The sequence below is a fragment of the Manacus vitellinus genome, unplaced genomic scaffold, assembly GCF_001715985.3.
Source record: "Manacus vitellinus isolate BGI_N305 unplaced genomic scaffold, ASM171598v3 scaffold_38_pilon, whole genome shotgun sequence".
In the NCBI taxonomy this organism is placed as follows: Eukaryota; Metazoa; Chordata; class Aves; order Passeriformes; family Pipridae; genus Manacus; species Manacus vitellinus.
In genome coordinates this window covers 3,348,465-3,375,269 of record NW_021940526.1, presented here as the reverse complement: position 1 = coordinate 3,375,269, position 26,805 = coordinate 3,348,465, and the positions used below count along the sequence as shown (strand labels likewise).

The 26,805-nt window shown below is 44.6% G+C and overlaps 1 protein-coding gene across 1 annotated transcript in view; it reads left to right on the top strand.

Annotated features, from left to right (window-relative positions):
* The window catches only part of PLCB1 (phospholipase C beta 1), a gene marked incomplete at its 5' end in the record, with an annotated part of 333,313 nt that overhangs the window by 71,550 nt on the left and 234,958 nt on the right, over positions 1-26,805 (top strand). Inside the window, one exon of the mRNA XM_018077472.2 lies at positions 20,032-20,100. Coding sequence (XP_017932961.2) covers positions 20,032-20,100 — 69 coding nt within the window. The remainder of the gene's footprint in view (positions 1-20,031; positions 20,101-26,805) is intronic.

Here is a 26,805-nt window from a genome sequence, read left to right as displayed (position 1 = left end):
TGCCTGCACTTGGACAGCAAAGCTTCCAGACCTAATCTAGCCCTGTGAGAAGCCATCAGTGAACTGTGCACACCCTTCCCTTAAACCCTACAGCCAGCAGCTGAATCCCTCAACAATGTGAAGACAGGGCACGAGTGAGCAGGAATCACTTGCTCAGGGAAAAAGAGTCCCAGCTCCTCCTGCTTCCCAGGCCAGGGAACCTGGCTGAGGCTACATGGAGCATGTAGGAAAAGTGTATGTTTGTCTTCTGGCTGTCCATTTGTGTTGTAAAAGTGACTCTTACAAGAGGTCACACTGTCACTTCTGTAAATGCATGGGAAACTTGGAACAGACAAGTTGGCAGGGTGAGGAGATGGCGAACCTGAGGAGGGGATGCCAAGAGAGAAGTCTTATGGATGGCAGGAAGTCAAGTAGGAGCTGCAGTGAGAGACAAGTATTTCCTGCCTGTGGCTACATCCTAGGGATGCTGTTAGCCAGGAGTCAGGGCTGGCAGGGCTTCTGGAGCTGGGTAGGGAATTTAGCCTTTTTGTCCCTTAGCACTTCCTCAGCATTCAGCCTATTTGCAACAAGCCAGGAGTATTTTACAGCAAATTCAGATTACCCACGGCCAGCAAAAATGAAGAGAAGGGGAATGATGGGATCTGTCAGCTCAGCATGCCAACTAGAGTCTTGCTCCACTGCTTGTCTCTCTGGGTTGTGGGAACTTTTATTCCTCCTGTTGGAGTGGGGCTGAGCTCATCAGGTTGTGTCGCCTGTGGAGGCAGGGACAGGGATGGTGGGTGCTCTCAGCCCAGCTTTGCAGCAGAACTGGCAGCCTGTGGGTGTGCAGTGGCTTCTTTCCTGGCAAAGCCTGAAATAGGTGTCTTGCAGCCTCCTTTAGGGGGAACATCAACCTGGTTCTGCCACGGCTGCAGGAGCTGCTCACACGGGGCATCGCTGAGAGACACGTGAACAGCCCAGCAGAAAATTGCCTTCCATCCCTCCTTCACATCAAGAGAAGCAGAACTTGCACGGGGTTTGCTGAGCAATCTGTGGCACTGCACTAGTCCATTCCTGTGCTTTCTGAGGAGCAATTTTTTTCTTCTAGTTTTGCCTCCTGCGTTCCCTGCATGACCAGTGTGTGAGGTGCTGAGCTCTGCTGCCCCTCAACGTGCAGCAATGGTCATTTGTGCTGTGGTGTGTCACCCTGCAGTGTTTGTGCTCAAGGGCTGCAAAAGCTGGGTATTACCTGATCCTTCACCTGTAGAAGGGACATGCAAAGATAGGGTTTAAAAGTTATCCCTGCCTTTCAGAACAGAACGCTCACGTTTGTGCTATATTTAGTGCACAGCAAAATTATATCACTGAAGCTTTTTTTGGCCTGCCATCGTTCATTTACGCTAATTTTGCTGGCTTAGAAAGAGATGTTCAAAGCACAGCTTTGCCACAGCTCCTCTGTCCTCCAAGAGTCCTCGCAGGGTAGGGAATTCAGTCAAACTCCCGTCCCAGAGGAATTATCCCTGGCTGCCTCCCTCCATTAGCACTGCTCCTCCTTACACCCGTTATTCCAGGGGGAGTTGAGCAACTCCCACACGAGGTGCATTTGCAAATTCCAGCCCAAAGCTTGCTCTTCTCACTCACTGGAAAGGTGCTTGCAAAAAGGAGTGTGAAAGGAAGGAGATGCATCAAGCTGTGGTTACTTGCAAAGAGCCCTGAAAGCGAGTACAGACAGAGTGTATTTCGTGTCATGTGGTTGATGTTGGAACTGCTCTGGCTCCCTCCCACCTCTCCTTTTCACCTCTCTGTAGAAAAAGTCTTGGCTGTGCTGGGAGCAGGAGAGAGAAGCTGGGATGTGGCCGGGTAATAAACCATTACCTGCCTAGTCTGCCCTCAGCTGAACAGAGGGAAAGTTCAGGACCCGTGAGCATTAGATGGTTTTGTCCCAGGGCAGACTCTACTGGCTCATTATAAGTCTGTCACCCTCTGGAAATACCGTGTCAAAAATTTATATCAGCTGAAAGAAACCCCATAATGTGCTCAGTGGAATTGAATCGAGCCGAGTTTAACTTTCCAGCGGTAACTTTTGGAGGCAGCAGTCCATGCTTGCACCAGGTCTTGTCCCCAGCCCTGCTGTCCCTGTCACCCTGTTGTGGAGCACAGGTTCTTTCTTTCCAGGGCATTTTTGCTGTAGCAGGTGGCTGAGGTGCCTCCTGGCTGCCTGGTCGTGGCTCTTGGGCAGCAGGTGTGTAGGCTTTGTCTTCTTGGCCTGGAAAGGAAAGAAGGGCTTGCCATGTGGGTATGTGTGTTCTTTTAATATCAAAGGACAGCATTTAAAAATTTTGATTTTTTTTAAACAAAAATACCTTAAAATTATTAATGCTATTTTTTTCTTTTCCCGTTGATGTTTGTTCGGGATTTTAAACCAGAGATGTTCTGGGAGAAAGTAACTAAATAGTGTATGTTCTGCCAACCACTTATGCCCCTGTCTCTTCCCTGGAGTCTTTTGCTTCCTCCTGATCCAGACTTGTTCTGAAACCAGGAATAAGTTTGCCTTTGGAGGCAGAGCTGTCCCTGCAGTGCTGTCCATGGGTGTGTGACAGCACCACCCTGTCCCTGACACACCAATGAGCTGCTCAGAGCCAATATACCGAGAAGGCAAAGTTCCCCTGCACTTCCCTCTCTTGGTTTCTGAGGTCTCAGATGTTTTTTGCAGCAGCCCTGCTTAAAACATGGATGTAGGGGACTCCAGTAATGGTGTGGGTTTTGTCCTAAGCAGGATCTGTGGAGCTGCATGGTAAGAGAAATGGGATTTTGCAGTGCAGCTCCAGGCAGTAGATAATCCCTATAGATTAGGGGGGGAAAGGGTGTTGAATTACTGAAGGAAACGTGAACAAAGAGTGTTTTTAGTAGAGGTATTTTAGTGCTAACTTGCCATATATTTTCTGCTTAGAGAGATGCACTGCTGTTAGGAATGTAATTTCATACTGGCTGGGACTATTTCTCCCCTGTATCTTGCATCTGCATCACTTACTAAATGCATTTTGAATAATTATATGATGGAGTCCTATCTGGGCTTGACAATTAGGCAGAGATACTGCAGCGGAAACACACACAAAAGCATAATTGTAAATAATGGATATTGACTGGATCTGCCAAAAGTTGCAATAAAAAAGTCTTGCCTTAGGTCAATTGTTCCTGGCATATGGATGAAAAAAAGGAATCCAGCAGTGCTCAGTATAATATGAGCTGCTGTACATCAACATTTGCCAACCAGCCTTTTTTTATTTCCTTGTTTTTTTTCCCCTCTCATGTCTCTCACAAAGGAAGACACGAGCTTTTGGAAGCATTCAAGTGCCACAGTTCACAGCCAGCACTTTGCATACCATAGAGGTACAGGTTGCTTGTATTGTTATTTTCTTTTTTTGTTTTTTTTTAGATAATACAGTGAGGTAATAGAGGTAACCATGCTAACACTTGCTGTTCATCCTTGCCCTGAAAATCAGTGATTTGGTTGTACAGACTGTTGTTGGACAGGACTTGGGTGTCACCCAGAAGGTTACCCATGAATAGGAGAGGTCCCCTCCGGGATGGACCTCTGAGTTCTGCAGTAACTGGGGTGGGGACACTTTCTCCCTCACATCTGTAGCCCTGTGTGGTCCCACAGCCAGTCCTTTTCCATGGCAACTGCATCCCAAAGACCCGATGGCTGGGGCCGAATGACACCGTGGAATCAGAAGGCTTACTGAGGAGAAGCCATCCTGTCATTTTAGATGGGAATTGGCCTTTGGCTCCTCCTGGCACTCTTGGTGTAGCCAAAGGAGAACGAACCACAAGGAGCGTTGCTGACTGTGCATCCTGGGCTCTGGGTTAAGGCTCTCAGGAGCTGGAGGGGGTTTTGCAAGTTGTTTGTGCCAGTCCTTGGAGAGTAAGTGTGAAATTAAGGTCGCTACCTGATTTATATAAATAATTTCCGTGATGTGCTTGTGCGACGCTGCAGAGCTAATTATAGATAACTATAAATATGCCACTGGGAACCTTTTAAACATTTATTTTAGCGCTTTTGAGGAAGCCAGTACTAAGTTTAATAGAGTGTGGTGAATTATTGACCTAACAAATTACAGCCATGGACCACAGGATGGTGTTGACATTACAGATTGTACTGTGGTCTTTTGGAAGTCGTTACAGGATTTAATTCAGGCCATGCTGAACTTTGAGATTTACATTGGGTGCGATGTTGACTCCATCCTATGAGGGACATATGTTAACCTGCATGCATAGCAGACAGTCCTTAAAATGGCTTCCATTCTGAGGTGGAAATTACCTAATAAATTCGAATCAGATCTTCTTTTTCCTGTATCTTTGTGCTCGGGGAGCCGTAAATGCAGATGGATGAAGGCCTGTGGTGAGTGGCAGTTACTGCCACGGTTGTTAGAAATAAATCCATTTATTATTCCGATACCATCAGGTGTCGGAAACGAGTTTTGGTGGGGTTTCTTTCCTGTTTATATAACCTTTAGCATTCTGGGAGCGATCTGATTTTGAGGTTGGAAGAGAAGCAGGGACCTGCTACATGCAGATATAAGAGGAGAGGTGATAATTCTGCGAGGCCCAGAGGGCGCGTTTTATTGCCGAGTGCCCAGTTGGTTCCTGGACTCATAAGCAGTGAAAGGCGTGGGATGTGTTTCTTTCCATGGCCTCTGGAGCTGCCCACAGGCTCGGGACGCTGCAGGGAGTCCCAGCAGGAATGAACCGTGGAGCAGAGTGCACGGCCGGGGGTTTATGTGGGATAGCGCGGAAGGAATTGCCGCGCCTGGTCCTGGAGGGAAACCCTTCTGCAGCAGCTGCCAAATCACAAAGTGAACACAGGCCTGGGGAGGGTTTCTGTGTTCCAGGGAAACCTGAGGAGGGGTTGTGTAGCCAAAGTAAATGGTAATTCTCTGGCTATTTCCAAGGTTTCCTTTTTAAATCCATTCGGGAAACGAGTTTTTCCTGTTTCTTTATAGTGTCTGGGGTTTGGTTTACCTCGGATTCTGATGGAGCAAGGAACCCCTTCAGAAACCAATCAGACAACAGCAGAAATATCTCCCCCTTGCTGATGTCTTTCCTGGGGGAAAAGACAATGTGCAGATTCCTATCTCTGTGTGGCAAGTGCAGAAAAACCCAAATGTCTCCAGTATTTCTGAAGGGAATAGAATCGATGTGCCCAACCCGCAGTTTGATTTAATGACCAGTTTTGGGGAGGGGGACATTAGATGCTGTCCATGGAATAGTAACAGTACATTACCTAGGCTTTTGTTTGGTAATGGATCATTCAAAATCTGGTGAGAATCAGAGGTGAGCAATAATTTATGAGCTGCTCCAGTGCAGACACTGTATCCGGGGCAATAAAAGTCCGGATGGGTTGATTTATTTGGTGATGGTTGGAAGTGCTACTCAAATATTGATAGGATCTTCCTGGAGCACAGATTACCGTTAAACTCATAATAAAAATTATACCAAATAGCAAAAAGGGTATTAAAGTACCATTTCTACTGGGGCTAAAACAGTGGTTTTCAACATCTGAGCTTTCCCGATGCCTGAGGATCTGTATCCCTCCTCCAGGGCTGTGAGGACAGAGATATGCTGGACTGTGACTGCTGAGGAATTCTGGCATCTTGGGCACGTCCTTGTTCAAGAAATTAATCTCATGTTTAATCTGGTTTGAGACTGTACCTTAATTTGTTTTGCTGCTGCAATAATTGGCTGAGGTTTGTTTATCCACAAGGGTAGCTGCAGTTGTAGTTTGAGGGTAATTTCAAGTCTAATATAAAACCCCAGGTCCTTCATCTTTTTAATTGGCCACGTTATTCTGTTCTCCTTTAATTGAGGTGGTAAACAATCCCTTTGAAAGACTCGGGCTACTGAGAGAGACTGAGCCCCCACCAGCCTGAATAAAAACTTATTTTAAGGAACAAATGCACACCATTAGGGTTTAAGAGGCCTCTCTGTGGAGGAAAAGGTAAATTTGGATCTGGAATGCCATGTGCAAACAGATTGTCAGAGAAATTATAGCTATTCCTGCAAATTTTTATGAATGGAAAATTGTATTTTCTTTAGGAAGGGAAACTGGGATGTCATTACATTGTCATACACCCCGACCCCAGCTCTGTTGATACTCAATTAGTGTTTTGAATCAGGTGTGGAAGATCCTGGAGTTTTATAATCCAGCCTGAAAAAGAAGTATAAAGTTTTACATCCTGGGTCTGAGTGGGGGATTTTCTTTGTTATGGAAGAGGCAAGTTTTGTAACAGGCATACACGTAGAAGATGTGGAAGAAAGAGGGTCACAAGACCCCGTGGTTTTTATTTGCGTGTTTTTAAGAGAATTGCTGCATTTATAGCAAAGCTCTTGAAACTCTGCATACATGGGGACAATGTCAGGAGACAGTAAGAGCTGTGTTTATGTTAAGTTTTTCAGGTTGGGGTTTAGGGCTTACCAGCTGATGCCATCGAAGAGTCAGGGCCAAAATGTTGGGTTTATATTTGGTTTTCTGCTAAAGCTCCGCAGTGAAATGCAGAGTTGCACAAACTTCTGTGCAACATCAGTTATAGGTGTGAATAAATGAATAATGTTATTTAATGCTTCAGACACAACAGGAAAAAGCTCATCTGTGACACCATAGGCTTGGACTCCTTTAGTCAGGTTGACTAATTCTCCCAGGACTGGTCCAGTGAGGCAAAAAACGGCGTCACTGGGAAGCAACTGCTTCACGTACCCAGCATTAGTGTCACAGTTTCTGCCTGGTTTATGTTTGCCTGTTATGAAGTAAAACACTGTGGTCACTCTTGGCTGTTCTGTGAGAAGCTTTTTGGATTTTCCTCTGGTGGTTTCATATAAAACATGCTGTAAAAAACAGGGGAATGTGGTGAAACGTGGCCTGTACTTGCCAGAGTTTACTCATCAGTACCTGGAGCAGGATAATGAGGATTTGACAGTCTGGTTTAAGTGGAGAAAGTATTTTTTATTGGATACACAGAAAGGCCAGGAGGTACGTGCCTGAACACTTGTGTGTCCCTCTACACACATCACATTCTGCGTTTAATCCTGTCATTCTCATGCAGGAGCTTGGGCTCACAAACAGCAACAGGGGAAAAAAATAATCACCCAAATGTAACCCAAAATATCCCAATTGTCATCATAAGGCTGCAAGAGTTGACCACAAACGTACAAATATGACCTTCTAGCAAGTTCCTGTTTATTTGCTCTGTCCTTCACCCACAGGTCTTTTCAGAGGCTGAGCTGTCACACAGGTTCTCATTTGGAGTATCTGCTGTCACCATCCCTGTCCTGACTTACAGCCAGCCCGGGATGTGGGAGGGATTTTTGGAGGGTGACAAGCTCCAATTAAAATCTCATCAGTAAAATATCTGATCTAATGTGTCCCTGGATTAAAATCACAGGAGGTGATTTTACACAACCCCCCCAGCCTCTACCCAAACTCTCCTTGTTCTCCTCACTGGATCTGTCTTCTCTCACTGTTGGTTTTCAAACCACCATTTTTCGGGAGGGGGGAACCCGGAAACACCTTGTTTTTCTGATTTTCCTCTGTTTACTTTCCATAACTTGAAAAGCTCTTTTGAAGATGTTGACAAAAATAGCTGTTTCTCAATCCACATAATTATGGGAAAAGCATCCCTTTTCCTCTTCTTCCAACTGCTTTGCTTTTCCCCAGTAATAGCCCTTTCTGGTGTTATTCTGGAGGCAGCTTTGAAAGACACGCTAAATCATACACTGGATTTGTAACAATAATGTTATTACATGTGAAATTTTATTTAGAAAGAAAAAAGCCACTTGTTAAGAGAATAATTAGGCTGCAAATTTAACCACTTAGAAGTTAAGAAATGCTGGGCTAAACTGCGTTTTGTTTTCTTTGTGCACTTTGAAAATAATATGAATATATATTCTCCACGATTTCTTTATGTTCATTATGTGCAAATGGAGATTTTCTGGTAGTTTGTCCAAATTTGGCTGTAATTTCACAGGTCTGATGGAAAGAACAACTTGTTTGACTGCTGAAATCCAGAGGTCTTTGAGCAGGAAGGCATTAGATCTTCCTACATGCAAGAACCAGTTGGTATTTTAGAGCGTGCATGGAACATTTTCCAAAGCATTTTGACTGCCATTCATCTCCTCTGGTGAAATGTGCCTTGTTCCAGAAATTGCAGCTTCATTTGAGGAGGTTGGTGAGAGATCACCTTTGGCTGCTGCATTAAGGGTGATAACAACCAAGCCCCCCCAGCCCAGGCCATCACCCAGCGGGATTATTTCAGGATGGGCGCTTAAAGTTTGGAAAAGAAATGCAGAACTGACATCCGGGCTGTGTAACGGAGAGTGCTGGAAAAGCAACACAGTTGCTCTGATAATATGAAGTAAGAATGGATTCAAACCAGTGTGTCTGGGTGTTGCAGGTTGGTTGTGCCATGAAAATTGTCCTTGAGATGTCTCAAAAATGCAGGGATTGTGAGTCTCAGAGGCTCGGGGAATGCACAAAGCATTTGGTTCCTCAGCTTCTCTTGCATTTCCCTGTCAGGATGGAGCCCTCTGGCCCTCTCTTCCAGTCTTGTTTCAGTCACCTTCAAGAAGAGAAACTTTCTTTTGAAGTTCAAGGAAGTATTGAAGTGCTGCTGCTGCTGGGGGAAAGGTACTTAGGATAATTATGCTCCAGAGAACGGAACTGAGAACATTTCTGGGGGAGAAACCATCAGAATGCAGTCAAACGAGCTGCTAAATAAGGAAACATCATTAGACAGCAGGGCTAACCTTGGGTTTGCTACTTGGCTTTTCATTCCACAGACTGGAAGGAAATATAAACAGGAAACAGCAAAGAGTGCCCTGACAGGAGAGAAAAACATCCTTTTGTGTCTGTGCTGTCACCAAGTGGAGACAAGACAGAGTTAGCCAAACCCCCCCCCTCCAGAACAGCCCCAAAGTGTCCATGAAGCACATGGAAAGCTGGGGGTGTGCTGAGGGCAGTGCTGCACACAGCCAGCTGTCAGCACGCTTCAGGGGTAGGGTGAAGTGAGCTCTTAATAACGGAAGTGTGTTCTTCACTTGGATTGGAAATAAGATCCAATCTTCCATCTTTTTAAATGCCACCGAGTTTTTTGGTTGCAACCGAAGGACAGCTCGGTTGTGTGCTGTGTGTGTGCCTTCCGTGCTCAGAGCAGCTGGCCCTGCCAGAGAGAGGAGCTGCTAATTGAGGCTTGAGCGTGGTGGAGGGCAAAATATTTTGGGAAACGTGGCTTGGCGAGGACTCAAGGTCTCCCAACAAGTTGCCATTGACTTCTGTCTGTTGTGTTTGCAGGATGACCCGTATTTCCTCATTCAGTGTAAATTCCAATTTCAAGCACAGCTGCCAAGACTAAAAGAATTTGAGGCGTGTGCATGCAAATACCGTCATGAAAATAATTTCTCTAGGATCTACCTAGAGATTTATAAAATAATGATGAAGAATATTATGCATTCAGGTTATTAGTAGATGAACATAAATTAAATCTGTAGAGATTCACCCACTGATTCTTTTTTTTTTTTGTTGCTTTGATTCTTAAAATGCACTTATCCATAAACCCTGGGAGAGTGCAAAAATAATAATGATTACAGCTTGTAAAGAATAAATTAGCAAGAAATTCCTACTCCCCTCTAATTAATTCCTTAATACGTCCCGAACAAATAACTGTGTTCTAAAGTCACTTACATTTAGAAGGTAAGCAGCAAATGCAGGCAATAAGGGAAATTAAAGTGTGGCAGCAGCAGGTGAAGTAAAAGGGGCTGCAGGAGGATGGAGTGAGAAGACTTTCAAAACCTACCAAATAGGCCATTTATGAATTAGTATTTAATGAATTATTCTCTCATTATTTAATGAATTATTCTCATTTATTCTCATTAATGACCTATCCAGTGGTAACTTCATGGATAAAGCTGCCTGGTGGTTGGAACGCTGAGAACTTAAAGATTTAGCTGTAAATAAACACCGTTCCTTTAGATCACTACTATAGGAAAAGATTTTTCTGTGTGCAACATTTATGGATATTGTTTATTACGTGTGTTGTTGTAATATTCAGAAACACATCAAACTCCATTTTAAGTGATTTTTGCTTTCAGTGTCTGAAGAAAAAGTTCCTAATTCCGCCCGCACATATTAGGATCTGTATGGCTCAGTTCTTATTTCTTTCTAGATTGAATAGCTCCTCTTCCTCGCAGCTGATTATACAATACATGTATTTATAGACAATAATCATCCCCCTCTTAGCCTTCCTTTAGCTGTGTGGTGGAAGCCAAGCTCTCTTAGTCTTCTCTAAAAAGAGCCAGTTCTGTAATAGCTTCTGAAATCTTCTCTCCAGCTCCTTCGAGTTAAATTCACCTCTGAGTACTGGTGAGCAGAATTTGGGATGATGTGTCAATTCTGGCTCGTGTAATTAGTCAAAATTCAGGCAGAGATGATCTTCAAAGCTTCCTGTGCCAAGGAAAAACACTCCTCAGCTTAGTTCGAGATGATGTGGCTGGCAAACTCGGGCAGGCACTTATTTTTTCGTTGTTTTACCTTCACATTATTATGTTCTTTTCATCATCTGATCTAAAGCTTTGCCAACCAGACTGCTGTAGCTTTGCCTACAGCTGCTGGGGCTGTTTCTCTTCCTTTCCAGTTTCTAAACTGCAGATGTTTTAGGTTTTCTCCAGTCCCCAGGTTTGGTGAGTTTTCAGCCCTTGTTGTTAGTGCTCAAACATCATGTTATATCTGAAGTCTCCAGCTGGAATTGTGCCTGGAGTGTGCCTTTTCCAGTGCAGTAACACATACCAGGGCCACTGCTGGAGGAGCTGGCAGGAATATACATTCTGCTTCCATACACTTTCCAGTGGATTATCCTTATTTATCCATGAAAGTCACAGGTGTGTAAGCAGGGCATGTTTTGCTATGTTGTGCCTTAACGTTAAAACTCTATGTGTTATGGAGGGGGCAGAGCAACTTCAAGGTCCTAATCTTGATAAATTTAGGGATACAAAAAGTTTTTAATATAAAGAAGCCGAAAGTTCTGTGCTGTTGACGTGAATGAAATAACCAGTCTGCAAAGCCCTCCCCAAAACCCAACCAGTCAGAAAGAAAACCATTCCAGAACAGTGGAGTTCTACCAAAAACAGAAGTCGTCTCTAAGACAGTAAACACAGGGCCATAAATTTGTTGATATTCTTTTAGATGCACCCAGTTTATGCTGTGTGAATAGAAAAGGACTTTTAAAAAGGTTCAGAGGACTTGGTCTTGCTGAGTGTTGGAAAACCCTTCTGTTGATGGGCAGGAGCTGTGCCTGAGCAGGAGCTGCAGCCTCAGGTGTGGTGGTGGAGCAGTGCAGGGCAGTGAGTAGGAGCTGGGGCTCTTCCCGCTGAGATGAAAGTCTCTGCTCCAGCTGTTCACTGTTCAGGGCACTCTGCTCAAAATAATACACTTCACTTGCTTCAGAAGAAAAAAACCCAATGTAATAATGGTCTCTGTATTCTGCAATTCCTTGTCAGTGTGAAATAATGGCACAAGAACATCACCCCCAAAATACGATATGGCCCTTTTGGGGCAGGCATTTAATTATCATAATCACACACAACTATGAGTTTTGATTTGAAAGGAGAAGTTTCTTAATATAAGTTTTTTGTTTTTTTTTTTTTTAATCTGCTTCTTATACCTTCAGTTCACTGTACTTTTCCTTGTGACTCCAAAGCTGCAAATTGCCAGGTTATTCTCAGTTGTGTGAATAAAAATCAGTCAAGTACCATTATGAAGACTGCCTACAATACACTTTTGTATTTTCTTCTGAAGCAGGTCCTCCCCCAGCTCTTTTCCTTTCTGAACGTGGCTGCACCTCCTCACCCCTCCTTTTCCTCCTGTTGTTACCCAGTTGTGCGAGTGGGACGAGCAGCAGAGCGAGAGCAATTTTAGCTGAACCAAACCAGTTCCAACCAGGTGCTCGTGTCCATACAACTCCCACTGCCAGCTGCAAGGAAACCAAGTTGTTTGGATGAGAAACTTCTAGTTTTGAGTGTGTTTGTGTTGCAGCCTTTGCTGGAAAGGCAGAGCCACTGGTAGGTAGAGCCAGATGCAAAGGTGGCAGCTGGGTAATGGATGTGGGACTAGGATATGGAGTTACTTCTCCAACTCTGCTACTGTTTCCCTCTGTCCTGTTAGGGAATTATCTCACAAACCCATTGCTCATTTCATCCACTGATTCTCTTGTGTATTTAGGCTGTAAAATTAGGGATTGTGGCTTGGTTTTTTGCAGTATGTACTGACACTTCGACTAACAGGTGAAGAAATTATTTCTACATACCAAGCTGAGCTTATACCCTTTTAAACACTTCTGGCTTTGCACTGGTACTGTAGCGTCAGACATGGCTAAAGAGGGGGCAGATTGAAGTCTTACTGCTATGGAAATTTTCCTTTTTTCCAGCATTACTTCTAACACCTGAGATGATTCCTGATCACGCACTGACTCTGGTGTGTCCTTCTCCTGCTTCCTGACTATTTCTTTGCACTAAGATTTGCATTGTTAAATCTTTGTACCGGTTTCTAAACTGCTTTGCCACAGCATCTGTAAATCCAAGGAAATGAAATTTTCCTTAATGAAGCAGCAAAGAACTATATGCATAATTGCAGAAGAATTGTTTCGCTTTCATTATTAAAAGGGTACTTAGTATGAAAATTTCCTCTCATTTTTTTTCCTAGTAGCCCAGTGTTTTATGCTTTATATAAACTGCAGACTATTTTCTCTGTACTATAAAATGTTACTGTTTTTATGACTCCAGGGATATATGGAGGGATTGTGTGTTGTCAAGATAGCCAAAACTTTTCAGTTTGGGGCTTACTCTTCCATAGGAGCGCTTCCTGTAAGGGCTTTCAGTAGGAATGTCAGGTAAATTTGCTTGCAGGTTCTTCTTGAAGTGCCAAGAAACCTTGCCAGGTGTTCAGAGCTTGTTCCCAGAGCAGCTGAGTCAAATCATAAGCGCTGGTTGTTGCCTCGCTGAGGTCCTCCAACTCTTTCTGAATTAAAAACAGTTAGTGACCACCTGATAAGCCTAGCTCAGGTTCAAATTTGCAGATAACTCATTTTGGGTAGTAAGAAGTCGTTCTGTTCTCATTCTGCTCAAGTGATTTTTTTTTTTTCTAAAGAATTACCATTCCCTGTGATATCAAACCCCTTAGCTTTGCCTGTTTGTTAGAAATGCTAGTCCAGACCTAGGGAGCTGTGTGGTCAACTCAGTGTTTAAAACCATCCCTTTTTGTTTTCCGAGCTGCTGTGCTGTGTAAGAGGAGTTTGTTTGTTTTTCCTCCCCTCTCCGTCACTCCCTGCCTCGGGGGGGTGTCTTTGTCACCACAGGTAACAGAAGAAGTGGCAGGAATGCCTCCCCCAGCTCCATGGGGGGCTGTAGCACTGCTCTTTTCTTGATGTTCTGGGTAGGGTAAAGCCGGAGGGATTGGATTTGGCTGGTTGTTGTGGATCAGTATGTGCTGGGTGGGTTCTGTGGTGGAATGCCTTGTCTGGATTGTGTGGTGCCCTTCGGAACTTTTGGAGTTCCCCTATTTATCTCTTGGGAAGAAGTGTATGGCTTATTATTCTCTTCATGCTCTCTCAAGGTATAACAGAACCCTATGTTTGTTTTTTTAAAAGTAAAACTCCTGGCTGAGCCTGGGTATTACAATAGGCCAGAAAGGAAGAACTGGATAAGTAAGTGATTTTTGAGTGAAGTAGTGGAGGCAGCAGAGTCTTCTCTGTCTCTCATCCCTCAGTAACCAGCTGTGCCTCTCACCCAGTTTTTCATTTCGTGTGCCACGGTGGTGGATTTTTTTTGGGGGGGGGCTTTGGGTTTTTAATAGATGTTTAGAAGGCAGAGAATTCAGAAGCCACTTTACCAAGTTAAAATTCTGTGTGTTTAATTGACCCTTTAAAGAAGTCAATGGCTACTCCAGAAATAAGAGTTTAACCTGAGCATTTGTTCCATTATTCGAGTGCCTTGTTGCTGTTTATCCATCTGTGAGTAGAGCAGCACCTGCAAGGAGCCACAAGAGGTCTGGTGGCTTTGGGGAGCTCGGTGAGTTTTTAGCATTAACGATGTAATTTTTAATGGGCTCTTGAAAAGAGTGAGTGGGAAGGTAACAAATTGGTTTGAACTCGTGAAGAACCATGTGTAGAAAAAGACTTTGCTGTTGTTGAGGAGAGTTTTACCATTGACTTAAGGATGTGTGCATGGCTCTGCTGCTGGTTTATTGATGGAGCCTGTGATTTTGAGGCCTGATAATTGAATTGTGTGCTGCCAGGAGGAAGCATGGAGACACTTTCCTCAGGGACTGTCTCTTTCCAGTGGGATACAGCAAGTGAATTGCATAAGGGGACTTCTGGGGGAGCACAGCAGCACAGCATAGCTCCAGTTAAAATCATTGACAGCCTTGCTGTTTCTACTTGTAGCTCTTGATGCAGGTTTCTGCTAAATCCATCTCACCAGTCCTCCACAGCTTTCCCTTGGGAAGAGGAGACAAATTGCTGTGTTTCATTCAATTTATTCTTAATGGTAATGGGGAAAAATAGGTATGTTTTTAGCAGGGGGATGACACACGACACCCCCCAGCTGTGCAGGCACCCTTTCTGAACTGGCACTGAGTGTTCACTCTCACTGCAGGGAACTTCATCCTGGAGTTAATCCAGGTGTGGCTGATGGATCAGTACACTGCCAAAATCTCCAAAACCTGCATGAGGTGTATTCCATGAATGGCTGCAAATTGCGGAGTTTGCATACGGATTTGCTCTGAACCTACAGCACCAGATACTTCTTAAGCATAACTTGTAATTTCTTCGTAATTCTTCACAGAAGGGGTGATTAGGTATTGGAAGGGGCTGCCCATGGAGGTGGTGGAGTCACTGCCTCTGGAGGTGTTTAAGGAAAGACTGGATGTGGCACTGAGTGCCTTGAACTCGTTCACGTGGTGGTGTTTGATCACAGGTTGGACTCAGTCTCAGAGGTCTTTTCCACCCTAATTGATTCTGTGATTCTGTAACTGTTCCCCATCAGATTCAAGTGTTGATCTTAGTATTTTCTTTGTAACACGTTGTAAGCATATTAGTCACATGGCTTTATTTTAAATAACCTCTTTAAAATGCAAAATAAAAATAAGAGTAACACAGAAGTGCATATGTTTTTTTTCTTCCAGAGATATGCAGTGCTTTCATGTTCAGAAAAGGATAAAATGGAGTATTTCTGTATTAAAGAACCATTTCATTATGATTAACTATTCCCAGTAGAAGCCATTGTTTGACTCTGTTTGAAGTTTGTTTCAGCAAAGTGGCTTTTTCCCTTTGAAAACTTTGCCCAGATATTGCCATCCAGTAGCATTAAATGGTGCTTGTTTACTGAACTGGCTTGGTTTTCCCAAGTTTATTTTGCTCAGCACTGTATCAGGCAACCTTTGAAGGCAGTCTTGTGTCTTTCTAGTAGACTGACTGGTATATTTAGAAGAGTTAGGTAAGCTTTCAGACACACAGGTTCTTCTTCAGGTTGGAAACGAGGAGCCACAGGTCTCACAGCTGAGTGGAAAATGAGTTTACAGAGTTTAATTAGTTGTACATCAGTTAGAGCATGACCTTAACTGGCAGGGGCTGGGAGCTGTGCTCCACAGTGGCTGGCAGCACGTGGCAACATTTCACACACTGGGGAAAAAAAAAGACTTTCCAGCCCGAAGGGCCGTGGAAACGGAGGTTGAACAGAGCAATGTGTGATTTCCCAGCCTCAGTGAGCACTCAGAGCAGAGTGGAATTGTTTTTCTCAGGGATGTATATAAAGTCATTGGCTCTCTGGGCCAGCTAACCCGTGCAGGTGTTGCGATGCACACCCACTTTTCCTGGTCTCCTTGACATAGTTCTGTGGAATTCTGTAGGACGGTCGATCCTGCTCCCAGCCCGCTCCTCGGGATCGATGAGGAACTCTGCTCTGTAGCTGGGGTTATGTCACAAGCAAGTTCCCAAGACACTCTGACTCACTTGGCATCATTTTGGGCAGTTTAAAATAGAAGTGAGCCAGATCCTCAGCTGGTATAAATTGGTGTTACTATATTAAATTCAGATGGGCCTAATTATAAGCGCTCAAGAAGTCACTGAGGGTTGCACAATCTCTTGCCTTTGTGAGTGTGTGCTCACCCATAAAAGTGAGATTGCACAATGCACCCTCTATGAATGCATCTCTGTCCCAGCTGCTAATTGAAAACAAACATGGTGGGATTAATAATTCACTTCTCTTGGACTTTTTGTATTATAAATGACTGGAGGGATCCACCACTTGCATTTAGAGATGTTAACTCTATTGCAAGATAAATAAGTCCCAACAGCAGTGACTGGAGGTCTCTAAACGGGGCAAAGTTGGACTTGCAGAAGGTTTGGTGGTTTTAATTTATTTTTTTATTTTTGTTTCCCCCAGTTGCTATGGCTTCTGTGCCTCCTGCACAGAGTGCAGTCTCCAGGCCTGCCTGGAGGAAGTCATTAGCAAAACTCCAGTTGACTCTGAGGGAGGAGGGCTTGGGCTATTTTGCTGCACAGGAAAAGGGGCATTTTTCTGGCCACTACCCAAGTGTGTTTTTCCTTTACAGGAATCTGCCCGTGGTTTGCAGTAGGGAAATAGGAAATGGTGATCTCTGTCCTCTTAATTGGTTGTTTGAAAGATGAAAGCAAATGCCCGGGGTGAGGGAATTCCAGGAGGTTTTTTCAAACCAAAGAGCTCCTAAGAAATGGCACATTAGGAATTCTGATTTATGCAAGCCCCACCAAATGCTGCCTGCAGAGGCACTTCTGTGAATGCAGATCCTGCTCTTGTCCTCTTTATTGTAGAGCAGGGGCTGCAGCACCTGTCAGGCTCCTGCTTCTGGAGACCTGAACATATGGATCAAATGTGGAAGCTGGACCGTTCCTTGCTGATTCCTGATGGTGGCTGAGATGTTGGACTTCTGTCATTACCCCCAAATTAAATGGCCTTGTCAAATAGGGATTTAAAGGATCCTAGGGATAGGATTATAAACCCTGCTTTCTGTGTCAGAGGGGTAGCAGGGCAGGAGGGCCACAAGGGGGATGTTCAGGGCCCTTCCCACAGCCCTGGCAAGATCTGCTTGGTCTTGTCCAAGCAGCCCCACCAAACTCCACCCTTCCCCTGTTCTTCTGAGACCGTCCTTGCCAGATCTTGGCTCCTCCTGCTGTCACCTTTTCTGCACATGACTTGGTGGCATGAAAGCAGCTTGAACGTAGTAGACAAAACTCCAAAACAACTTTATCCCTGATCCTTCTCCATCCAGGAGGATGCAGAGATGAGCAGTGTTGTTCTGATTCCTTGACTGTCCCTGGGAATGCTGGTCACTGCTTTTTCCTTTCTTGTGTCTCTTCTTAATGTGTGTTATTCCATTTAAAAGGGTTTTTTTATGTTTGTGTTATGGGAGGTCTAGTTGTACTTTTTTAAGTAAATAAGTTATTAATTCAGTTTGCTTTTCTTTTTTTTTAAAGAAAAAGGTAAAATACCAGAACAATCCAACAACAACAAAACCAACCCTCCCCTCCCCCTAAAAAAAGCCCCAAACCAAGCTAACAAACAAACCAAAAAAACCTTGTGACACTCACTGTGTGTGGCTCAGCATCTTTGTGTAAGATCTGTTTTCCTTCAGCATATTTAATTTCCCTCATGTGTTTGCTGTTAAAGCCTTTATTTTTAGGGCTCTTTAGTCCTTGCAGTCATCGAAAGCTGATTTTTATGACATGGTCTGCATGTGCCTGCAGCTTCTGTAGAACATTTCACAGTGGGCTAGAGACCACCTCAGAGTGTGGGTGTTGTTTGTTGTGGTAAATGTAAGCCCTGCTTCCTGCCTTAGTTCTTGCTCTGAGTGAGACAGACCCACATTTAGCTCTGCCATATTCCATGGCTTTCATTCCTGCTGGGATCTAAATGGCCACATGGATTGACTCAAAGATAAGCCCTGCAGTGTGTCATTGCTTTACTTGCAGCACCTGCTGCCTTACCTGCACGTGAGGCTGTTGGAGATGCAGGTGTGGCACTGGCCACATTTCTGAATTAGAACACATGGAGACATCCCTGCGCTACTCAAGCGTGGCTGGGACTCAAGACATCGATTCTGCCACGACAGGAACGATGAGAACGTGGGAATGTTGTTGTAAAACCCAGGGAAAGATCTGTGGCTGGTAAAAAAATCGGCATTGCTTTCTCACCAGTGCAGTTGTTTCCCTCTGAGGAGGTGGTGGCCACCTCCAGGCCTGGGCACCACTCACACTGGGAGATGGACACTCAGGGCCCACTGTCCTCGGCAATTTTTAGGTGTTTCTTGTGCAGTTGTTTAACTGAGTGGTGAGAGACCAGCAGACTTTGGTGCACTAAACTCTTGGTGCCAGTGGTGGGGCAGGATGAGAATAACGTAGCTGAGATCTGGAAGCGAGATCAGCTTCCAACAAGGCTTGAACATTGGGTTCCCAAACCGTGAGGTGCTCCTGAGCTGGAACAGGGACAGCTGTAGGCAAGTTTTTGGTACAGTGATCAGCTGTCCATGTGAGAGGCTCCAGGAGACTGCCCTGTGTCCATGTGCCATGTGTAGTGGTGGAGTTTGGGTTGTTTATCCTAAAGAGGTTTACAAATTATCACCTTTTACGACCCTGCTGATACTTCTTTCTAATCTCATCAAGTTTCATTACCCTTGTCCTCTTCTGGGCAAGGGAGAACAAAAAGTAACAATCTCAAAAGTGCAAGTTTCCCCTCAACAGGCTGCTTGAAGAGGGGAAAAAGGTGCTCGAGGAGTTGAGGAAATACTAGAATAGTAGGGAGTTGGGATTTCTGTGGGGAACAGAGGAGAATGTGATGAATGTACAGTCATGTGAAAATCTGTTGGTAGAGCTTGCATCTTGACTGACAACAAAGGTCTGCAAGAGCTGTGCAGAGGTCTCTCTCTTCAAATGGGGGGGGGGGGAATAAGGATCCAAAGTAATTCATGGCAAAATAACATGCCCATGAATTATTTTTTTTTTCTCCTTTTAATTTAAAAGAGAAGGAGCAGTGGCTTTGTCCAGCACTGAGATTTCAAATTCCCCACACAGTATTTGCAATTACTTATTTCAGGCTATATTTAGTCTGTCATTGAGCCACTCTAACACGGGTTATTAGTCCAAATGCTGGTGTAAGTGAGGCAGAGAGTTTTAAGATGTGCTTTAAGACAGTCAAGTAGTGCTAAATCAGGTCAGATCTCTCGCTGCCCTTGCAGGACAGTTGGTGTTGCTCCCGGCAAAGCACGAGTGGTGCCATGGGAATGTGAGTGCTTCCAAGGGATCCAGCAACCAGGAATAGCACTTGCTCCCATCTCCAGCATCCTTCCTCATTGCAAATGCTGAAATCAGGGAAGGGAGGTTCTTCATGTTACACGTGTGTAGGGGAGGGCAGGAGTTTCCTAAGAGGAGCTGTCATTATGTGCCAGTTTTATTCCAGTGGCATAACCCATAACTCATGAACTATGAAATGCTTGTCAAAAGTACATGTTTTTTACCGAGCAGCAGTCACTGAAATAGTTGGAACCTGTTATCTTTGTAGATATAGCACTTCTTGGGTTTCATATGCACTTTTCAAAATGTTCTGGCAATAATGAAGGAGGTTTTCCGTTGCAGAGGCAGGGTTCTCTGTTTCTAATGGTGCCTTTTTCACACTGTGACTAACATTAAAATGCTAAAATTGTATTAAAAAGATTGAAACAAAAGCACAGCAGCTGCTATTTAGTGAGGCAGGAAATCAGCTTGGCTTCTCTATAATCTATATATGAAAAGGGACCTGCATAGTGTTGCTGTTGGAATCACTTAAGTGCACCAGAGCTCTCCTTGAAGCTGATCCCAGTCTGGACAAGAATCATTGCAGACAGTCAAAACCCCTGCCAGGTGTGGGAAGTGGGACACTGATAACACAGCGAGGCTCTTGGAATGATGTCATAATTATTTCTATTGCAATTTTTCCTTCCAGGAGACCGAGCTGCTGGATATCAGCCTCGTCAAAGATGCCAGATGTGGGAAACATGCCAGAGCTCCCAAGGTAGGAATTCTTACTGTGTGCTTCCATGTTACACTGGTGACCTGGGTAAAAAAAAAAAAAAGGGAATGATATGCAAGAACTTAAAAAAGAAAAAAAATTTCCTTAGCTAAGAAGTGTTTTGCCTTTTCTTCATGTAACACGGTTTCTGATGGGAAGTGTTGGGATTGTTGAGTTCTTGTTGTTGGAGTCTGTATGGAAAATGCTGCCAGGGAACAAAATTCCTGGCTCATCTAGGTATGCTTACAAGTTCTTGGCTTCCCTGGTGGCAAGGAGCTGATATTTGTTGAGGTCTCTGTTGTATTTTGTGCTGCTGATTTCCCTCTTTTCCTCTTGAGGCCAGAAGGAGGATTTGGTTCTTTTTAAGCTGCCATCAGAGGGATCAGGATGTCAGCTCCCTTCAGCTTTGCCCCGGTGCATTGCACACTCCTTTGCAGTCTCTAAAGACAGGAGGCTGTAGATATACGTTCTCTCTGGTGTTTTTGTTTGGACAGACACTACACATCAGAGAAAAAACCAAAGCACTCAGCTCCAGAAGCAAGACAGTGCCTCAGGGAATCACAGGAGTGATAGGGGGAAAAAAAGAATCTCCTTTGGGGCTTTGGAGTGTGGCCTTGCTGCTGCTGAGCTGTGGTGGAACATCCCAAAGGAATGATTCTTCTCCCCTCATCCTGAGGGAGGAAAACTGCTGTGGCTTCCCAGGAAGCACACATGGCACAGCCCCACAGGCTCCTGGGCCCCCTGAGGGCAGGAGTTGGGAATGGGAAAGGTTGTCTCTCCGTGCCAGAATGCACTTGTAGTTATCTCCGAACAGACTATTCACATTTGGTTTTCAAAGCTTCCCATGTAGTGCTGGCAGCATTTTAAAGGCTGAGTTATAATTGAAATGCAGCAGAAGTACTTTGTGACGTGCACATTAATACCAAATGAGTGCAACCATGATTAATGGTTCAATGATGAATAGCAATAAAGTATTAACAATGTCTAGGACATTATTTTAAAATGCTCCCCGCTTTACAGAGGACATTCGTGTTCTTCTAACAAAATGTTTTGAGCTAAAATTTATGCACAGCTATTGCCTTGGTGACTTTTATTTATTGGGTTACATAAAGGCTGTTTTTGTTACAGTGTGTTACAGGTTTGACAGCAGTGGCATTAAGTGAAGGGTATGAGAAAATCCCTGCTCTTTAGGGTGGTGAGAAATGCACCACCTATGTGAATGAGTTTGCTTTTTGTCACTGATCTGTGTGTGGGCAGGAGGAAAACAGCACCTGGGTTGGCTGGTGAGGGGATCTTGCCAATGGTGAGAAAAAAAAAAATGCTCGTTTTGGGGCCAGTCATGGAAGTTTTGCTTTGATCTGTGTTGTGGGGCTGAGCAAAGGAGCGTCAACTGCAAGGTGAGGGAATGTCACAGAAGCCCTGTTTGTGTCACTTCCACAGAGGATCTAAAACTAATGTAACAGCAGGAAGGCTTGGCTTGGAGTCAAGCAGCAGCAGCTTGTGATTGCACAGAGGTTTCTAGTAAAACCCCTGGAATATTGGCTGTGCATGGGGGATACTTGCCCAAGTTCCCAGCTTTTCAGAGGTTCTTTTCCACAGCTCTGCTTCCAGGTGGGGGCAAAGTTTCAGAATGCTAAAAGTAGATTTTGTCAGTGGGTTGTCATTAAGAACTTAGGTTAATGGGACTCTTTAAACCTCATTTAGTGTATTTCTGATCTACTGCTACCTTTGGATAGAAATGAGTGTCTTTTTAAGTAAGCCTTGACTTAAATAAAAAAGAGCACTTCCTTTTTATTTTTACCATAAACTCAATTTCATTAACAACACCCATAGTAAGGTTTCAGAACCCATTGTGCTGCTACACAGGACCATCAGCAAGCAATGATTTTAGAGGACTATAGGCAGTCCCAGTAACGAAAAAACAACCTGTTCTCACACTGCATTCAGTGTACCTTCCTAATTTCTGTAGAAGAGAAAGAAACACAAAGGGTTTCTCAGTTTCTCCTTCAGCCTTGTTGGTTGACATTCACTTTTCACAGCATTTCTCCAGGAGTCTAGGCAAACATATTTGGTGATTGTTCTTGAGTGTTTGTTGTTGGATCTTTCTGGGTTTCTCATCCAGCAGCTCTGGTTATTTTCTCCATTCCTTCTTGGGAATAGCCTAAAAGTTTAGCCTTAAAGGTTCCCTTGAAGACACAGAAGTGCAGCTTTAATCCCAGAATTGTCACGTTAAGGTAGCACGAGGAATGAGCTGAGATCACCTCAGGGTTAGAGCTTGGGCTGCAGCTGTGCAGGCACTCAGAGTGCAAAACCCCATCTCCTCCTCCAGCTTCTGGTTTGTGATGATTGTCAGAGTCTCCTGAAGGCTCTCTCCTGCTCTTTCCATTCCCTGGAGACTTAAGAGGAGAACACCAGCACTACTGCTGGGTGAGGGAGTAGCTCAGAAAGGCACCTGCTAAAGAAAGACCTTCCTGAGGAGCTCAGGGACAGTTACCCACAAGAGCTGGCTGCAAATATATAGAATATCCCAGCAGCAGAGCGTGGTCCCAGAGCCAAGGCCACACTCTTATCAGCCACTGGGATCTGTTACCTGTGCTCCCACACTTTGGGGAGCTGCAACGAAATGTTACCATGTGGGCAGGAACTTGGGTTTCTAACAGGGTTCTTTAGTGGGCACCAGATCACCTGATGCTTGGGGGATGAAAAGCTTGTCCTGCCATCCCAAGTCAGTCAGCAGTGCACTGGAATGACCCCGTGTTTCGGAGAAGCTTCAGCGTCGCCTTCTCTTTGCGCGTTGTCGGGGACGGCTCCTTCTGTCTCCCTTCAGCTGCTATTTTCAGAAGCAGTAACAGAGTTTGCTGTCTCAATGCAATATGCATGGAAAGGCTCATTCCTTGGAATGAAGGCAAATCTCAGGCAGCAGATTCTCTACACGAGAAGAAAAATTAAAGTAGTGCTCTGAGGAGAATGAGAAAAACCACATTAATAGTGTATGTTAGGAGAAAGGGCCCGAATCCAAAATACACTGAATATATACAGAAGTGATGGAGTTATAAAATGATTATCAGGACCTTGCCCTTTTAGTTTGCATTAGAATCAGATAGGAAAGGGAGCAAGAGGGATTTCGAGAGCAGGAGATTATTATGCAGTTAATTTTTCCTTCCGAGGACGTGACTGCCCATAATTGCAGCCGTGGCATGTGCTGCTCTCGGGGACTCGGAGCCGTGTCAGCCGTGGGGCAGCAGCAGCAGGGTGCTCAGGGCTCACACTTGTGATGGGAAATGCTGAAGGAACGTGAAAATCAGGAGTTGTGCCAAAACAAGGATTCGTTTCCTGTTGTTCACACGGTACCTGGCAGCCCTCTCTGGAGCCCGGTGTTAATGTGCAGACCCAGAGATGTCTTCTCCCTTGTGAAGTTCAGTGTCGAGGGCTGCAAAATAAAATGATAGAAACACGTGCTGTTGTACAACGAGGCATGGAAATAGCTCTGGATGGTCACACACCACCTGCAGGTCGTGGAAGTGCCACTCAGAAGAGGGTCTGTGCTCTTTAAAGGGAGTCATGGCTAAAAATCTCAGGCACCAGAGGATCCTGAGGAATGGTCAGGGGGTGAAAATTTGGCAGCTGCAAGCTTGCAGGGCGAGGGAATTTACACTCCTTACCATCTTGTATTTACTTTAGCCAACAACAGTTTCTATGGAAACTAAAATCTTCAAGCAACTGTGCCAGTGTTTTTACTCGGGAGAAGGAATATCAGGATGGGTTGAGGAGGGGTGAGGAAATAACCCCATGGCAAATGCTCAGATTGGAAACTTCTGATGCGTTTGTTTCCCCTCGGCATCCTGTTTCCCCCTCATAAATCATTCAGCAGGAAATGAATTTCTTTAAATAACATATACTGTGAAACCTGTAGGAGATGAAATTATGAATGATGGAATCGCTCTCATGCCAAAATGTGTTTAGAGAGCAGTCCCCAATTTTAAAAAAGCTCGTGGCTCCCCTGCCTCACTTTTTCTCACTTTGACAAGCCAAACTCTGCTGAGAAAAATAATTCAGATGTTTGAATGTCAGAAATTTGCCAAGACCCCACCCACTATTAATATCATCACCAGCCTTTCTCTATTTAATGGGTTTTCTTGAAATACTCATGTAGAGAGAGATGATTTTGGGTCTATCTCAGTTGTAGCTGAAAAACTACTGTGGAAGGTTTGCTGGGTTTTGACACATCCAGAGAGGAAAATCAGCATTTCCTGAACTAGGTGGGCTCGTAAACTAAAAGGAAAGGTAACAAGGAAAGAACTCTTGGTTGATTTGCTTCTGAATTAGGCTCTAATTGCTAATTTATGAGCCCAGTGACTACAGCCTGTCACAATAAACCTAAATCAATCACTTGATTTCCTCCTTGTATCTGAACTTGCCTTTTTGCTGGCAGCCCGTGATTTTTATGGTCAGGTTGTTTGTTTTCCTTTTATCAAGAGAACAAAAGAGGCCTCCATCACTTCTGGAGGATTTGAAAGGCAACCAATTCTTCTTCTCTTTATCATAAAGTCTGTGCAGGGACACGTGTTTAGTGACTACCCTGATTAGGCTGCATGTGGGAAATGGCAGATATTTTTATTTTTTAAATTTTTTTTTTTTTTTTTACTTTTTGGTCCAGTCAGTGAATTCCCTGGAAAAGCCAGATGTGTACATGGATCACACAGCAGAGCAACACACCTGCTGCCCTTTGCAGCACCAACTCCTGGGGCTTTGCCTGTCTCAGACGCTGCTTTTGATGTTATTTTTAATCTCCTGATAAGCTCAAGCTGCTTTCCCTTCAACAACCTTGATGCTAAATTAGAAACTCAAATGTAAATTCTGCCTAAGCAATGCTCTATTTCTGCCAAAAAGGAAATAAAAATGGAATATGCACGCAGCTCACCTTCTTCCCACCCACCTTGGGGATAACAGTGACCGCCACAAGCACCCACCCCAAACTTGTTTGTTCTTTTACATAACTGCTTTTTTTTTTTTGTAATAATGATGAAGTTACATCAACGTGTTCTCCAGGTCGAGTTTTACTGTATTAAGGAAGGTTAAAATTGAGTTCTTTGGATGGTACTTGGCCAGTGGTCCTGTGGTAAAGCTGGGGAAATGCAAGTAGTTGGAATTCCCAGAGCGTGGGAGTTGTGCTCCCTGAGAGTGAGGGGGGTGTGGGCCTTGGAACATCCTTGGGGAGGGATGAGTTGGCTCTGCCTTCTCTGCCCACTTCCCTGCAGCTTGGAATCACCTCTTCTCCAGGCTGACCTGGCTCCTAATGACACCCAGCAACTTTTGCTCTTCCAAATTTTCTCCACCAGTGCAGGATTTATTCCAAGAAGGTCTCCCCACTCCTATAGTAAAGGCCTGTGGCTTATTCAGGAATCAAAGCAAGGTTCTGCACAGCCAAGGGGCTTGAGATTGGGTTTTGTTGTTAATTTTCTTTTCTAAACCTGTTGAAAGTTAAGTTCTTTGGGAAGAATCTCTCTCCAAAGAGGAAGCTGTTTGTGCTGCTGTCCAGGGAGCTCTTCACTCCTCCACCACCTAGAGAGACGTTGCTGTTGCCATCACAAACATTATCCCTGATATTCTGGAAGCCAAGCAGGGCTTCCTGGAGGCTCAGTGGCCATTCTCCTCCTGCTCTCCGGGGTCACAAGCCCTGTCCCAAACACGCTGCCTGGTTCAGCCGAGGGGATGAGCTCAAGCTTTCCACAGGCTTTGCAGCCTGCAGGGATTCCTTGGCTGCCCCGGAGCGCTCTTCCCTTGGCTGCTCCTGCCTGAGGCTGAGACACCTCAGAGATGCTCAGCAGCCCTGTGCACCACCAGGATGGCCCAAATTGGTGATTTCATTTACAACCCCCTAACACAGAGGGAGCTGGGACCTTTCCAGAGGAGTCATCCCTCGGATAACTTTAATCTCTGGGCAGCTCATCAGGATCACTATTTACCAATGTTCAGGGCAGAAAGCACAGGGTTTTTTTCAAAGGCTTTCACTATGAATCATTGCCAGAAAGATGTAATTATTTTTTTTCCCTGCTGGCTGACAGTTTCAGTGAGCTCTCTGTGCTGGTTGGCTTTATGCTTTCCCTGTGCTATATTTATAAACCCTGCGTCTCCTTTCTGTTCGCCGAAGTTCGCGGTGCAAAGCGTGCAGGGAGAAATTCCCTGCTTTAAGAAGCACAGAAGGCGTTTTCCAACTGTGATTTTCCAAACCTGACATTTAAATTGCAAAAGGTGGGCGCTCCCCAATTAAATATGTGGTATTTGAGTTGCTGAGGACACCAGAGAGCATCAGTAAAGCTGTGCTTCAAATGCTGCTGCTGAATAAACCTGCACGCATGCACACATTTATTTTTTTTCCCCTTTGTCTCCTCTGGTGTGACTTGTGTGATTTCAAAGAGAGATTGACAGAGACAATATAATACTCCAAAACTGTATTAAGTCCATCCACAGGCCATTCCTGTGAGCTTGCAGGGGGTTAAAGCAGCACATTGGAGGGCAGGGGCTCAGCACTTCACTGAGCTGTGCTTCCTGCAGGTGGGGACTTGGGTGCTGTGGTGATGTTTCCTGCCATAGCAGAGTTCTTTGGAATTCCCTCCACACTGGTCTGGCTTGGCACAAAAATTAAGAATTGTGGGGATGATATAAAGTTATTTTGGGGGTGTTATTAGCAATGCTGAGGTGTTAATA